General features: G+C 45.7%; 1 protein-coding gene across 1 annotated transcript in view; it reads left to right on the top strand.

The window, feature by feature from the left end:
* Nucleotides 1-232: 232 nt before the first annotated feature.
* The window catches only part of LOC137306961 (zinc finger protein GLI1-like), a 30645-nt gene continuing 15880 nt past the window's right edge, over nt 233-14997 (top strand). Inside the window, exons 1-5 of the mRNA XM_067976336.1 lie at nt 233-303; nt 2002-2201; nt 5827-6034; nt 8613-8817; nt 10863-10970. Of these exons, the coding sequence (XP_067832437.1) occupies nt 233-303; nt 2002-2201; nt 5827-6034; nt 8613-8817; nt 10863-10970 (792 nt within the window). The remainder of the gene's footprint in view (nt 304-2001; nt 2202-5826; nt 6035-8612; nt 8818-10862; nt 10971-14997) is intronic.

The following is a 14997-nucleotide window of genomic DNA, read 5'->3' as shown; positions in this document are numbered from 1 at the left end:
CACATCCCATGAATGAATTCCTTACAGAGCAAGTATGTCAACATGGGAAACAGGAGTTGCAGCCATCCTCGTATGGAGACCTGCTTCTCCAGCACTGGGCCACAGGGTCTGAGCGGCTGGTGTCATTCAGTAACGGAGTGCCCCTCCAGCCTCTTCCTAATGTGCTTGTCTTCTCTCTTCTTCTTCCTCCTCCTCAGGTGCCCACCAGCATTACTCGGCTTTTCAAGCCCCGATGCCGGCTGATTCGCTGCACCACGAACGCGGCTACCTCTACGACCCCAGCGTCCCACAAACAGTGCGGGGGTAAGTCACGAGGGAGGAGGGGATTATAAAGGGGGCACTCATCTGCGATTGATGATAGATGAAGTTGCTCCACCTGAAAAAGAGTTTTTTTTCACCCCTCCTCTCCTGTGTGGAGATTCAATTCCACAGGTACCCATCACCTCCCTGTGTCGTCCCCCCCCATTCTTCACGAGTCTCCCCAGACAGCGGGAGCGTATGTGATTGCTTTTTTATTTTTGACTCCCCGGCTCACAGCAACTGTGTTGGTGACCATTTCATTCCGGGCAAGCAGACGGTCAATTTTATTTGTAATATTCTCATCAAGCGAGTCAGATGGTCGCAGAAAAGCACAAGAGCAAAAATCAAGCATTTTATTGTCATCTGAAGTCTCTCGAGTTTTTTTTCCCCCCTCCAGTTTTCTCCAGGTCACTAACTTGTGTCGAATACTTTAAGTAGCCAGAGAGCTGTATCCCAGTGTGAATTAGTGACCTCACCCAAAATACGCACAGACACACATATAAGGTACATGCACACGCCCACACACACTCACATGCACACACGTATACACACAGGCGCACACATAAGGCACGTGTGCACACACACCCACATGTACACACACACCCACATATATCACACAAGGTACATGCACACACACATACACCCACATGTATGCATGCATACACACACATTCCACTGGCTAATGATCACTGGAACCACTGGATGTGTTTGCCCAAGGGGTGTGAAACCAATTATACCACCTCAACCTCACCTGGTTGAGACCAGCTAATTCAGTAAAGACCAGCTTGCAAACCTTTTTTTAAAACTCTTTGCCCCCTGCTGTTCTTCAACACAGGCTATCTAGATTCAGCACTGAGTCACTGTGAAGAGTCCACCCGCTCATGTCTTTGGGGTCTAATTCCCTCTTGGCGCAGAGATGCAGCGTTATTTCGCAGTTTAGTTGAACTCGTGTTTTTTAGCACATGCAGTACTGGCACCGTTCACACAAACTTGGGTCTGTTGGCATTAATGCGCAAACATGCTGAATCGTCCATTTAAACCGGGGATCCCTACCCCACTAACAGGTTATTGTGGATATTGCGATATCCTCTGTGAGGTCCAGATGGTGGTGTGTTTTTGGTACTCCCACTGCATTGGGTAGAAGGGTATATGAATTGTTCACCTCCGATGCCTTGAAGTCTCCCGGGCTGCCCTCGCCCTCTTCTCCTCCTCCTCCTCAGTATCCAGTAAATACACACTAGCCACAGGTCCTATGTTGCCATATTCAGTAAAGTCTTGTATTTGAAAGTTCCTTGAGTTCACTCCTACTCTCCTCACCCTCCCTCAACCTCTCCAAGCTGCTTCTGCTGATTTTACTCCTGCTTCAGATGTAGACAATTAGTGCAATGTGCGAATGAGGCTGCAGCAAAGCAAATGAGCTCGTTTGCCTTTAATTGGTGCTTAACGAGCACAAAACCAGCAAAAGAAACCCTTAGACAACAGTCTGTGTGTTAAGGTGCATCACAGGCCTGAACTCCAGAGTGTGGGGACATAGAATGCGTGTCCATTAATGCAAAACGCGCAAATTTACTGCACAATAATGCTTGCTTACCGTGCGCTATCTCCAACGCTCAGAGGAAATTAAACCCCCTCATCTTCTGGAACTCTCTTTGTGAAAGTTTTTGCTGGTGGTTTTTATTCATTCTGTGTTCTTTTGATCAGATTTGTTCCCTCAGATAGCCCTGTTTTCTCTGATGTCTCCCTCATCAGCATGTCTCCTCATCGGAGCCAGGCCAGAGATAGCCAGCCGGTGCTCAGTACCACACAACTCGCCCAGAACCAGCACATGGACCAATACCTCAAGCCAGGCCAAGGCCAATGCACCTCCATTACAGTGCCCCGTGGACTGGCATCAGCAGAGGGTCAGTATACAATTCACTCACTAATAGGTGGTTTCTTAATCACACTCAGTTTCCTTCCCTCCTATCTTGAACGTGTTGCCTCCTGCTATGATATGGTTCCACAGCTGTTTAACCATGGAGGGCTTCACTTTGAATACAACTGGCAGGAGGCCATAGTCTGATTCAAACACCAGAGGCCCCATTTAATGCAGAAGGTTTTTTTGTGTCTGACTGCTTGCTGGGGCACAATTCCTCAAGTACTCACTCGATATTCTCCAAACCCGCAAACCCCAATCCTGTCTTTCCACAAAGATCAACACAGGAAGTGATCTGCAACAGGTGCATTCTGTCTTCCTGAGCCCAGTGACACAGAGGGCAGTTATAGCCCCTAACACATGTCATCTAACTCAGCACAGACCAGGGACTGAACCTGGGATTTTCAGGTCTAAGTCTGACTTAAGTTGCTCCCTCGATAAACTCACTGAGCCATTATGGGAGAGTAACGTATGTGTTTATCGGTGAACAACACTAAGTGGGACCCTAAGCTCTCTCTTTATTCTTTGGATGGTACAGCAAGTAGTGTTTTCATCTACTTTCAACTTTCTGCCCCCTGCTCCTGAAGGCACTGACTCCTTTCTGGGATAGTTCCATCTGTACTGACACCCCTCAGTTCCTCACCAAAGTGATGTTTCTTCATGTGTGAACTCAGACAGTGAGTATTGGCAGGAGATTCAACTGTGGAGAGATCCTGTCCTCACCCAATATCCACACTCGTATATCTCTGGCAGGGGTCACTGGATAGGAATCAGGAGCTCTGGCTATTTTTTTTTTTCCTTTTCATTTCTTTCCCCGTCCCCTCCCAGAAACTCTGGCTGATTTATATATTATTACTACTAACCCTGGATTATGTTGCTTGTTGATGCTGGCCACTGAGTGACAGTTGGGAAGGGCCGGATTATCGGCACACAGAATCAGCTGCTGCAATCGTTGCTACTGGACTGTGGTGAATGCAGGAAAATATATCGTATAATTATACCTTACACACTACATTATATTATATACATTAAATATTATACCTCAAACACTACATTTACATTATACACTACATTATACATTATATATCATACACTACTTCATATATTATATATATCGTATATCAAACATTACATTATATATTCTACACATTATATTATACACTACATTATACACACCATACATTATATATTATACACCACAGTATATATTAAACACTACACTATATATCATACATTACATTATATATTACACACTAAATTATATATTATACATTACATTGTATATTATACACTATATTATACACTACATTATATATTATACACTATATTATATACACCATCCATTATAACACACTACATTATATACTATACACTGCATTATATACACCATGCATCATATACACCACACATTATATACTATACACATTATATACTATGCACTACATCATATACACCATACATTATATAGTATACACTACATTATACAGTATACACTTCATTATATACACTATACATTATATATTGTACACTACATCATATAGGTTGTGAATCTTTGGAATACTCTACCCCAGAGGACTGTGGATGCTCATTCATTGAGTATATTCAAGACTGAGATCGATGGATTTTTGGACTCTCGGGGAATCAAGGGATATGGCGATCGGGCGGGAAAGTGGAGTTGAGGTTGAAGATCAGCCATGATCTTATTGAATGGTGGAGCAGGCTCGAGGGGCCGTATGGCCTACTCCTGCTCCTATTTCTTATGTTCTTATATATAATACACTGATATCTGAAATGATATTCACAAAAGATAATTTAAAAAATTGCTGTGTACCTAAACTATACCAACACATAAAATCACTGTATTGTGAGCATTGTTGTAAAACCTGATAGAATAATATGTATTTTAATTGGACTACTTCCAAAGGGAGAGTATAGGTCAGTTCACTAGAGCATCATGGGAGTGTTCATACCAGCATTGTACACATATATTTGACTGGATTTGGCATTAGTTGCCCTCTCCAGCACTTGCATTAGGGCAGGTTTGGTTAGTACAGGATGGTACGCCTTTACCCAAAGTGAAATCACTGCTGTTACCTTCAATTTTTTTTTAGGGTCAAACACTGTTAGCTTCTACCATCAAGCTAACGTACTGGCTGGCCATTGCGGGGAAGTCATGATGCAGCCCACTGCTGAACACATGCACTCTATGGACGGTGAGTTTCCCCTTTCAGGAGCTTTTGGGATGATGATGGAACGTTAAACTGAGGCACTGAGCTGTGAGTGGCCAAGTTGCCCCTTGTACTGAGCTTCACCTCCACAGGGAGGTACAGAGTGAGCGGCAAGAGAGGGAAAAATTGGAAGGAGCGTGGACTTTCCCATGTACCTCTAAACATCTGGTTTTAGAGCAGCGTTGGTGGAGGCGAGCAGGAGGTCACTCATCTGTGCTGCAGATAGTGTGTCGTATGGGAGAGGAAAGGGAATAAGAAGGAACAGAAAATATCATGAAAGAAAGAGCTGTGCCATTAAAAAACCCATTCCTGTTGCCCCTTATAAGCTTTACAAAGAATATCCATCAGTCTAAGGGGTTAAATGGTCCAACCCAAGGACAGGGATGAGACCAGTGTCAATCAACAGGAACACTTGAATGAGATGGGGCAGTTTTGTGAGAAGGATGTGGTTATAGTGCTGTAGTTTATTGCCATCTGTTGGTGAGAGTAGTAAATGTACTCTGATGTTGTGATATTTCACAGCTGCGCAGTGACTATGAGTGAAGTAGGAATGACACTGACCAGACCGTGTCCTGTCAGCAGTTTATTGATTAGTTCATTAAATTATGCAATATAAGAGCAGAGGCAGTTTAATCGCACCAAGTCCTGTTCACCCATCACCCCTGTGCTTACTGACCTGCATTGGCTCCTGGTCCATCCTTGATTTCAAATCCATCCATGGTCTCGCCCCTCCCTATCTCTGCACCCTCATCCAGCCCAACAACCCTCCGAGATCTCTGCGCTCCTCCAATTCTGGCCTCTTGTGCATCCCCGATTTCCTTCACCCCACTATTGGTGGCCGTATCTTCAGCTGCCTAGGCCCTAAGCTCTGAAATTCCCTCCCTAAACCTCTCCGCCTCTCTCTCCTCCTTTAAGACACTCCTTAAAACCTACCTCTTTGACCAAGCTTTTGGTCACCTGTCCTAATATCTCCTTATGTAGCTTGGTGTCAAATTTTGTTTGATAATCACTCCCGTAAAGCACCTTGGGATGTTTTAGTGCGTTAAAGGCGCTATATAAATGCAAGTTGTTGTTGCAGTTAGCAAGATTGGGAAATTCACCCCCTAGTTTTCTACCCTGCTATGGCGAAGGTGCCGACTCCTACTGAAATACAGTTCCATGGGGTATGAAGAGCCACTGCTATCTCATCCAGCCTTTTCTACCAAAGCTGAGTGTAATCCTAACCTCACTCGATGTCCACAATTTCTGTTTCCCTTTTCCCTCCTGCTCAATGCCCACCATTTTCTTTCTGCCCTGAGGTGTTCTTCTTATAGAAGTAGAAGTTGATGTTCTTATTTCTGCAACGATCTTACTGTCTCATAATTTGTTTTTTTTGGGCCCCAGCCTTCAGTTCCAGATTCTCGACCCCTCGGAACACGATGAAGATGAGTAAGAAGCGGGCCTTGTCCATCTCGCCACTCTCCGACACCAGTATAGACCTTCAGACCATGATCAGGACATCGCCCAATTCTCTGGTTGCCTTCATCAATAACTCACATTGTGCCTCAGCAGCGAGTGGCTCGTACGGACATTTATCCGTCACAGCTATCAGGTGAGGCTGTTTCTTAAAAATAAATGTTTTCTTCATTTTCTCCTCCTGCTCTAAAAATCTGTGGCTGGATCCAAGAACATAAGAACTCTTAGGAACGGGAAAGGACACTATACCCAACAACCCTGTCTATTTTGATAGATCTCAATCCCATCAACCCACCTTTTCACCAAAACCCTCAATCCCATCTCTCCAGAAACACATCTAGTTGCTCCTTGAACCTGTTTACTCTGTTCACTTCAGTGGGTTTCCCTATCATTCCACCTAGTGCCCTGACTTTTTACTCCTAATCACCTACTGTTCCATAGTATTTGAACCTCTCACTACAATGGACAATTTGCCTGGATCAACTTTGTCAATTCCTGTCATAAACTGGTAACTACATCATCTTGAACTGTCCTCTTTGCCAAAGAAAAGTCCAACTTCCTTAACCTTTTCTCATAATTTAATTCCTGATACGTGGAGTTCCCCCCAATGGCTTTGTCAGTAAAGGTGAAGAGTCGGCCCCCCATCTGTGCTAAGTTAGCGGATCTCAGCCAAGGCTGCACCACTACTGCCATCAACCAAGGTGCCAGCTCCAGATCACTACCATTGCTGCAAAGTAAGTGAGTGTGTGTGTCTGTACATCAGGCTCAACTATAATGTCCCCTACAATTGTATAGCCTGCTGACAGTCACTGTGTAGACTCATAGATAAAGAATGGCCACTTGGGCAAGGTTTTGACAGCCAATGGAACTCCAGCAAGAGTCAGCACCTTCAGGAAAGGAGGGGTGAAGAGGGTTTTGTATCTGGTTAGGAACCAGACTGAGGATTCTAAAGATATAAGTAGAGACAGATAATTGAGTGCTGTGCAGACCATGACAGCTCCTGAGCTGCTGTAATCATTTGTTAAGGGAAAGTCGTGTCTGACTCACTTGATTGAATTTTTTGAGGAGGTAACAAGGAGGGTCGATGAGGGCAGTGCATTTTTGATGTAGTCTACATGGATTTTAGCAAGGCTTTTGATAAGGTCCCACATGGCAGACTGGTCAAAAAAGTACAAGCCCATGGGATCCAAGGGAAAGTGGCAAGTTGGATCCAAAATTGGCTCAGTGGCAGGAAGCAAAGGGTAATGGTCGACGGGTGTTTTTGTCACCGGAAGGCTGTTTCCAGTAGGGTTCCGCAGGGCTCAGTACTGGGTCCCTTGCTTTTTATGGTATATATTAATGATTTGGACTTAAATGTAGGGGGCATGTTTAAGAAGTTTGCAGATGATACAAAAATTGGCCGTGTGGTTGATAGTGAGGAGGAAAGCTGTAGACTGCAGGAAGATATCAATGGACTGGTCAGGTGGGCAGAAAAGTGGCAAATGGAATTCAATCCAGAGAAGTGTGAGGTAATGTATTTGGGGAGGGCAAACAAGGCAAAGGAATACACAATAAATGGGAGGATACTGAGAGGTGTAGAGGAAGAGAGGGACCTTGGAGTACATGTCCACAGATCCTTGAAGGTGGTTAAGAAGGCAAATGGAATACTTTCCTTTATTAGCCAAGGCATAGAATATAAGAGCAGGGAGGTTATGCTGGAACTGTATAAAACACTAGTTAGGCCACAGCTTGAGTACTGTGTACAGTTCTGGTCACCACATTACAGGAAAGATGTGATTGCACTAGAGAAGGTACAGAGGAGATTTACGAGGATGTTGCCAGGACTGGAGAATTTTAGCTATGAGGAAAGATTGGATAGGCTGGGGTTGTTTTCTTTGGAACTGAGGAGGCTGAGGGGAGATTTAATTGAGGTGTATAAAATTATGAGGGGCCTGGATAAAGTGGATAGGGAGGACCTAGTTCCCTTAGCAGAGAGGTCAATAACCAGGGGGCATAGATTTAAAGTAATTGGTAGAAGGATTAGAGGGGAGCTGAGGAAATCTTTTCACCCAGAGGGTGGTGGGGGTCCGGAACTCACTGCCTGAAAGGGTGGTAGAGGCAGAAACTCTCAACTGGATGTGCACCTGAAGTGCCGTAACCTACAGGGCTACAGACCAAGTGCTGGAAAGTGGGATTAGGCCGGGTGGCTCATTTTCGGCCGGCACGGACACGATGGGCTGAATGGCCTCCTTCTGTGCCGTAAATTTTCTATGATTCTATGATTAAAATGTCATTGCAAGAAAGGCTGCTCAAGAAAGATTGTATGGACTGGTCAAGGATGAATATCGTAGGGTGTGAATCTGGATAGACATTCTGGAGTTAGACTTGATTTACCTTTGGGGGACGTCAGGGAGAAACTTCGTAAAGCCTTTCCTGAGGAGATGAAGTTGGTCAGGTTGAGTCCATGACAGGGCAGATTGAACAGGTCAGAGGAAGGATTTGATTGGCCAAATGCCATTATCGTGTTCTATCTTTTCCTAGACTCATGCTCTTAATGGTATATTCATTCATTTATTTCCACTTGTATCGTCCTACTAAATAAAATAAAAAGAATTGTAATGTTTGAAGAGTTGAATGAAACCATTGAAAGGCCCAGTGTGGCCTGGAGTTGTGTTTTCCAGTTACCTGAGGATGTGTTTTTTTAACCGTTCATTATGACTGATTTCTAATTACAGCCCAGCTTGTGGATTTCCCCATACTACAACACCCTCCTCCAAACACCAACAGTTCCTCATTCAGCCGAAGGGGGTGGCCACTACATTTGAGCACACGCAGCCCCTCAGCCACCCCTCACTGCCATGCAGTTCCCGGCAGCACCAGCCCAGCGGATCCACGCTACTGGCACACCCACAGCCACACAGGACCTCCAAGCCCTTCCAGGTACATATGCGAGCAAGCTGGGCTCGAGTAGGAGAGAACCAGTAGAGATATTCCTAATCGTCAACTTGCACCCTAAAAGGAATGGGATTGACACTTGAATAAGCAGAACATGTAGGGATGTTGGTCTGGGTTACGAGAAATGGTCAATGTGGGTCCTAAAGAAGACCTGGAAGAAGGAGTGAGATAGATGGACTCACTGTTTTATTTTCAGTATGTATTTGGTGAGATCACTGGGCTTAGTTACTTAATATAAAAAAGACTTGCATTTCTATAGCGCCTTTCATGACCTCAGGATGTCCCAAAGCACTTTACAACCAATGAAGTACTTTTGATGTGTAGTCACTTTTGTAATGTAGGAAACGCGGCAGCTAATTTGCGCACAGCAAGGTCCCACAAACAGCAATGTGATAATGACCAGATAATCTGTTTTAGTGATGTTGGTTGAGGGATAAATATTGGTCAGGAGACCAGGAGAACTCCCTGCTCTTCTTCGAATAGTGCCGCAGGATCTTTTACATCTACCTGAGAGGGCAGACGGGGCCTTGATTTAACGTCTCATTTGAAAGACAGCACCTCCGACCGTGCAGCACTCCCTCAGTACTGTACTGGAGTGTGAGCCTAGATATTAGTGATGTGTCAATGGCTGAGAAAAACATACAGGATCCTGGGCTTTATAAATAGAGGCATAGAGTACAAAAGCAAGAAAGTTATGTTGAATCTTTATAAAATACTGGATCAGCCACAACTGGAGTATTGTGTCCAGTTCTGGGCACCGCACTTTAGGAAAGATGTGAAGGCCTTAGAGAGGGTGCAGAAAAGATTTACTAGAATGGTTCCAGGGATGAGAGACTTCAGTTACGTGGATAGACTGGAGAAGCTGGGGTGGTTCTCCTTAGAGAAGATTTGATAGAAGTGTTCATGGAGGGTTTCGATAAAGAGAAACAGTTCCCGTTGGCGGAAGGGTCGAGAACCAGAGGACATAGATTTAAGGTGATTGGCAAAAGAAGCAAAGGTGACATGAGGAAAACCTTTTTTACACAGCGAGTGGTTAGGATCTGGAATGCACTGCCTGAAAGGGAGGTGGAGGCAGATTCAATCGTGGCTTTCAAAAAGGAATTGGATAAATACTAGAAGGGAAAAATTTTGCAGGGCTACGGGGAAGGAGCGTGGGAATGGGACTAATTGGATTGCTCTTACAAAGCCAGTACGGGCTCGATGGGCTGACTGGCCTCCTTCTGTGCTGTAACCATTCTATGATTCTATTCTATTAACGTGGGACTTTGACCCACAATCCCAGCTGGCAGCTTAGGGTCACAGAATTACCACTTGACTCTCCTTTTTCAATAAACCTTTTTTGTGAACTTTAAATTCCTGTGTTCATCAAAGTGCAGAATTTAGGGGAACTGGGTGGGTTAGACATTGGCCTTTCACCTTTGGGACTGGGGCTCAAATCCAGCCCAGACTGATGGAATGAAAGTCATTTCTGTCTGCTGGGTCCTATGTGAAATGAGTTTGGCCAGTCTTAATCCAGCTCCTTGAGGGCATGGGCCCACAACACAAAACTGCCCCTAATCAACACAAATCGGAAATGTCAGTCAGACAGGCCACAGAATGCACAGTGGTGTGGGAAGGGGTCCGACAGTGTCCATCCTGTGCTCTCTCTGAATGAGGTTGCCAATCAGTGCCATTTGGACTGAGGCAGGTTGCTGAGGCAGAGTAGAGGGAGCCTTACTCTGAATCTGGCTGTGCTACACCTGGCCTGGGAGTGCTTGATGCCGATACTGGGTGCCTGAAATGGGAAGAGTTCCATTCCCCAGCACTAACATCCCTCAACTTGATGAGCATTATTGTTAACTCAACAGATAAGTGCTCATTTCAGCTTATCACCAATTTTTGCCCTATGGATATATGTTGCCTTGAAGTGTGACACTTTCAGGTGTGATGCCTTTGGAAGGCATGATGTGACAGTCAAATGCCAGACAGAATACTTTACATTTATAAATAAAACCATGGCTCTAACTTTTCATTTCAATCCCAAAATACAGATGAAAGCAGAATCATCAATCAGCAGCACAATGGATCCTCTCAATGGCAAATGTCTGGAGGAGAGATCAGAGGGAGATGTCTCCAGCCCTGCCTCTACTGGCACACAGGTAAATTTCTACCCTTTCCCTAATTTCCTCCGCTCCTCTCCTGAAGGTACTGACTTATGTTGAGGTGCGGTTCTAAAGGTACTGGATGTCATCCAATGCTTCACCAAGAGGCCATTCTTCATTGTTAATTGTGTATCCATGTGATGTATATCAATCAGTGTTAATTGTATTCAGGTGGTGTGTATCAATTGGGGACTCTCTTGTATCCATTTATAAGAGAGCTGATCTAAGGTGTGGTGATGGTAATGTGGAGCTCTGCGAATAAAGGCTTGGAAGCAACTGAAGACCAGGCTCTAGTATTCTATCCTTCACCATGGGCTATCCAGCTTATAACATTCCCAAACACCCAGTGAGTGTTCTCAGGCTCTGATACCATGGGTGAACGTCACAGCCAAGCATGATCATGTCCAGTCTGACATCCACACAAATGCACTGTCCACTGGATAATAATCGGGAGTGGAAACTCTGACTGATTGGGTTGGATTAAAAAACAAAGACACTAATTGGAGCATCTCCACTTCTGTCCAGGCTCAGCTCAGTGTACTCAGCACCAACCAAGGACTAACCTAGGACCGTTGTGACCTCAGCACCACACCACATGGTACATTTATCCACAGCCCCATCAGAGGTTGTAGTTATATTGGTGGAGGTGAGGAAGGAGAGTGGCCACTAACTGATATATATCTATCTATTCATAATATATCTATATATTAAAAGGTTTACATATAGTGCACTTCCTGTGCTTACAGGAAAGTTACCTCACACTATTTCTGTCACACTTGGGTGACATGCCTGGGTATTCATTTAAGCTGGTGAGGTTTAATTTCCCATACATTTACTGTTACAAGTTTCAGGTCTGCCTTAGATATTCACTCAGGTTCAGCAACACTGGTCAATCCTTACGTTAAGGAGTTTGCTCGTACTGCCCACTATCTAATACTATGACATGGAGATGCCGGTGATGGACTGGGGTGGACAAATGTAAGGAGTCGCACAACACCAGGTTATAGTCCAACAGCTTTATTTGAAATCACAAGCTTTCGGAGCTTTGCTCCTTCGTCAGGTGAGTGAAGAGTTGCATAAAGGCACAGCATATATAGTCAGAGAACAATGCCTGGTGATTACAGATAATCTTTCTAACTGCCCTTTATCACACCTCGGCAGAGAGATAATCACAGCAATCAAAGGAGTGAATGGTGTTCAAACAGGTTAGTCAGGGAAACATTACATCCAAGAATACTGAGGTGGGGTCACAAGGGGTCAAATGTACCAGATGCTGGGGTTTGTATTAAAAACAGATAACCTTTCTTTTTCTGGAAATCGCAGCAGGTCCGGCCGCATCTGTGTATGGAGAACAAGCCAACTACAACTTGAGTCTGGATGACTCTACGTCAGGTGGGGTTACATGTAGCGTGACATGAACCCAAGATCCCGGTTGAGGCCGTCCTCATGGGTGCGGAACTTGGCTATCAATTTCTGCTCGACGATTTTGCGTTGTCGTGTGTCTCGAAGGCCGCCTTGGAGAACGCTTACCCGAAGATCGGAGGCTGAATGTCCTTGACTGCTGAAGTGTTCCCCGACTGGGAGGGAACCCTCCTGTCTGGCGATTGTTGCGCGGTGTCCGTTCATCCGTTGTCGCAGTGTCTGCATGGTCTCGGCGATGTACCATGCTCCGGGGCATCCTCATACGTTGCAGGAAAGGATGCCCCTATGGCTTGTTCTCCATACACAGATGCGGCCGGACCTGCTGCGATTTCCAGCAAAAAAGTTATCTGTTTTTAATACAAACCCCAGCATCTGCTACATTTGACCCCTTGTGACCCCACCTCAGTATTCTTGGATGTAATGTTTCCCTGACTAACCTGTTAGAACACCATTCACTCCTTTGATTGCTGTGATTATCTCTCTGCCGAGGTGTAATAAAGTGCAGTTAGAAAGATTATCTGTAATCACCAGGCATTGTTCTCTGACTATATATGCTGTGCCTTTATGCATCTCTTCACTTCACCTGACGAAGGAGCAAAGCTCCGAAAGCTTGTGATTTCAAATAAAGCTGTTGGACTATAACCTGGTGTTGTGTGACTCCTTACATTAGTAATATGACAGTATAACCCGGGAGGGGGGGGTGATAATGAGACCCCCTTATTACATGATCCTCGCACCTGCCCTCATGTGTGCTTCTTCAGTCTTCCGAAAGGTGGAATGGTTAACACTTTATTTTACAGTCTGTAAGTGAATGTAAAGGGTCACAGTTAAAGCAAACCTCATCTTACTTCAACTAAGTTCAGTCCTTCATTGTAAAAAAAGCATGTCACCATGTTCCAGTTAGCAGGATAAGTAAGACTCACTCTTTGTCAGTCCTATCACTGAATCAGACCAAGACTTGCTATGTACCTAGTTTGATCTATTCTGAAGGTAGACTGGTCTAGGTTTTATCTGCCTATCAGCAAATCTTACCAACTGACTGTGACCATGTGTCTTTTTGTGGCCTCTCTGGGCAGGAAGTTCGGCAGCTTGACACCTGGCTCTTCACTGTCCAGAGGCTGCTCAGTACAGCTGCCAATTTTATCTGGGTATTGTCCTCCTGAGTCGATTCCTACCAAATGATCCCATGCTTTGTACACAAGAACGCTGTTCCTCTCATTATCTCATGTGTGAATGCCTACTGAAACAAGACAATGAATTACCTATTGTCTCAGAATGTTATGGATGACGTTGGTATATTAATGTCCATTACATTAACTCTCACATGAGCTCATTAACATACCAATCACCTCTTTCTCTCAATGGCACCAGTTTTCCCCTCTCTGTTAAGCTAAAGTGAAAGAATGCTGGGCCTTTAAAGATTCACTCTTACAAATCCTGAACCTGAGTTCATATCAGGAACATATTATAGGTTAAACTGAAAATCTCTTCTCGGTTAAATAAGCGATAATCCTTAGTCGTCACACTTGCATAAAATTTCCCTTTCAGTCCTCCCAGCTCCTGAGATTTGAGTCACTGAGCAAGGTGAACTCACAATTCCACCCCACCTGAGGCTGTCTCCATTTAGGCCTCTTGGTCCCTCCCAGGCTCCTGTTGCCAGCGGGAATTGTTTTAAGTGCTTTTAAAAATGTTAAAATATTAGATATTAGTCTCTATGGGGGTGGGATTCCCTCTAGCTCTACCCCACGCTGTACCCCTGCTGCCACAACCCACAGCTGACTGGCGGCTAGCCCCCTCCTGTTACCCAATATCCCCACCACCCAGGCCCCCAGCAGCCCAATATAATTCATTTTTAAAGTGCTCCAAACACTTAACAAGCATAATAAAGCTGTTCCCGTTCACAGCATAAATCAGCTGGCCCCGGACTAGACTGGGACTCGTGCCAGGAAAAGTGCTGGGGTCCTTGATGCTGGGAGGGTACCTGGGTTGGTGGGTGCCTTCATGGTGGAGGGGTGGGTCCTGGGTGGCAGGAGAGGGATTAAAAGGAGGAGGTCAGTGGCTGGTAAGGGGTTGAGCCAACGGCAGCTCAGGGTCCAGGCAGGTACAGGGGGTGCAGAAGCCGGTGGGGGAGTTGGGGTCCTGGCGGGGGTAGTGGGTGCAGAAGCTGGTGGGGGAGTTGGGGTCCTGGCGGGGGTAGTGGGTGCAGAAGCCGGTGGGGGAGTTGGGGTCCTGGTGGGGGTAGTGGGTGCAGCGGCAGGTGGGGGAGTTGGGGTCCTGGTGGGGGTAGTGGGTGCAGAAGCCAGTGTGGGGGAGTTGGGGTCCTGGTGGGGGTAGTGGGTGCAGCGGCAGGTGGGGGAGTTGGGGGCCTAGTGGGGGTAGTGGGTGCAGCGGCAGGTGGGGGAGTTGGGGTCCTCGTGGACAGAAGGGGGTGTAGCAGCCGGTGGTGCTTGGGGTCCTGGTAGGAGTAGTGGGTGCAGCGGCCAGTGGGGGAGTTGGGGGCCTAGTGGGGGTAGTGGGTGCAGCTGCTGTTAGTGTGTCAGGGTCCCGAGTGGTGGGACGGGTGAAGTAGTTAACCCCTAAAGGCCTTTAGAAAGCAGTATTT

This window comes from Heptranchias perlo, chromosome X (genome assembly GCF_035084215.1).
Source record: "Heptranchias perlo isolate sHepPer1 chromosome X, sHepPer1.hap1, whole genome shotgun sequence".
Taxonomy (NCBI): Eukaryota; Metazoa; Chordata; class Chondrichthyes; order Hexanchiformes; family Hexanchidae; genus Heptranchias; species Heptranchias perlo.
The sequence above is the reverse complement of the archived record's forward strand: the minus strand, read 5'-3'. Positions and strand labels throughout refer to the sequence as shown.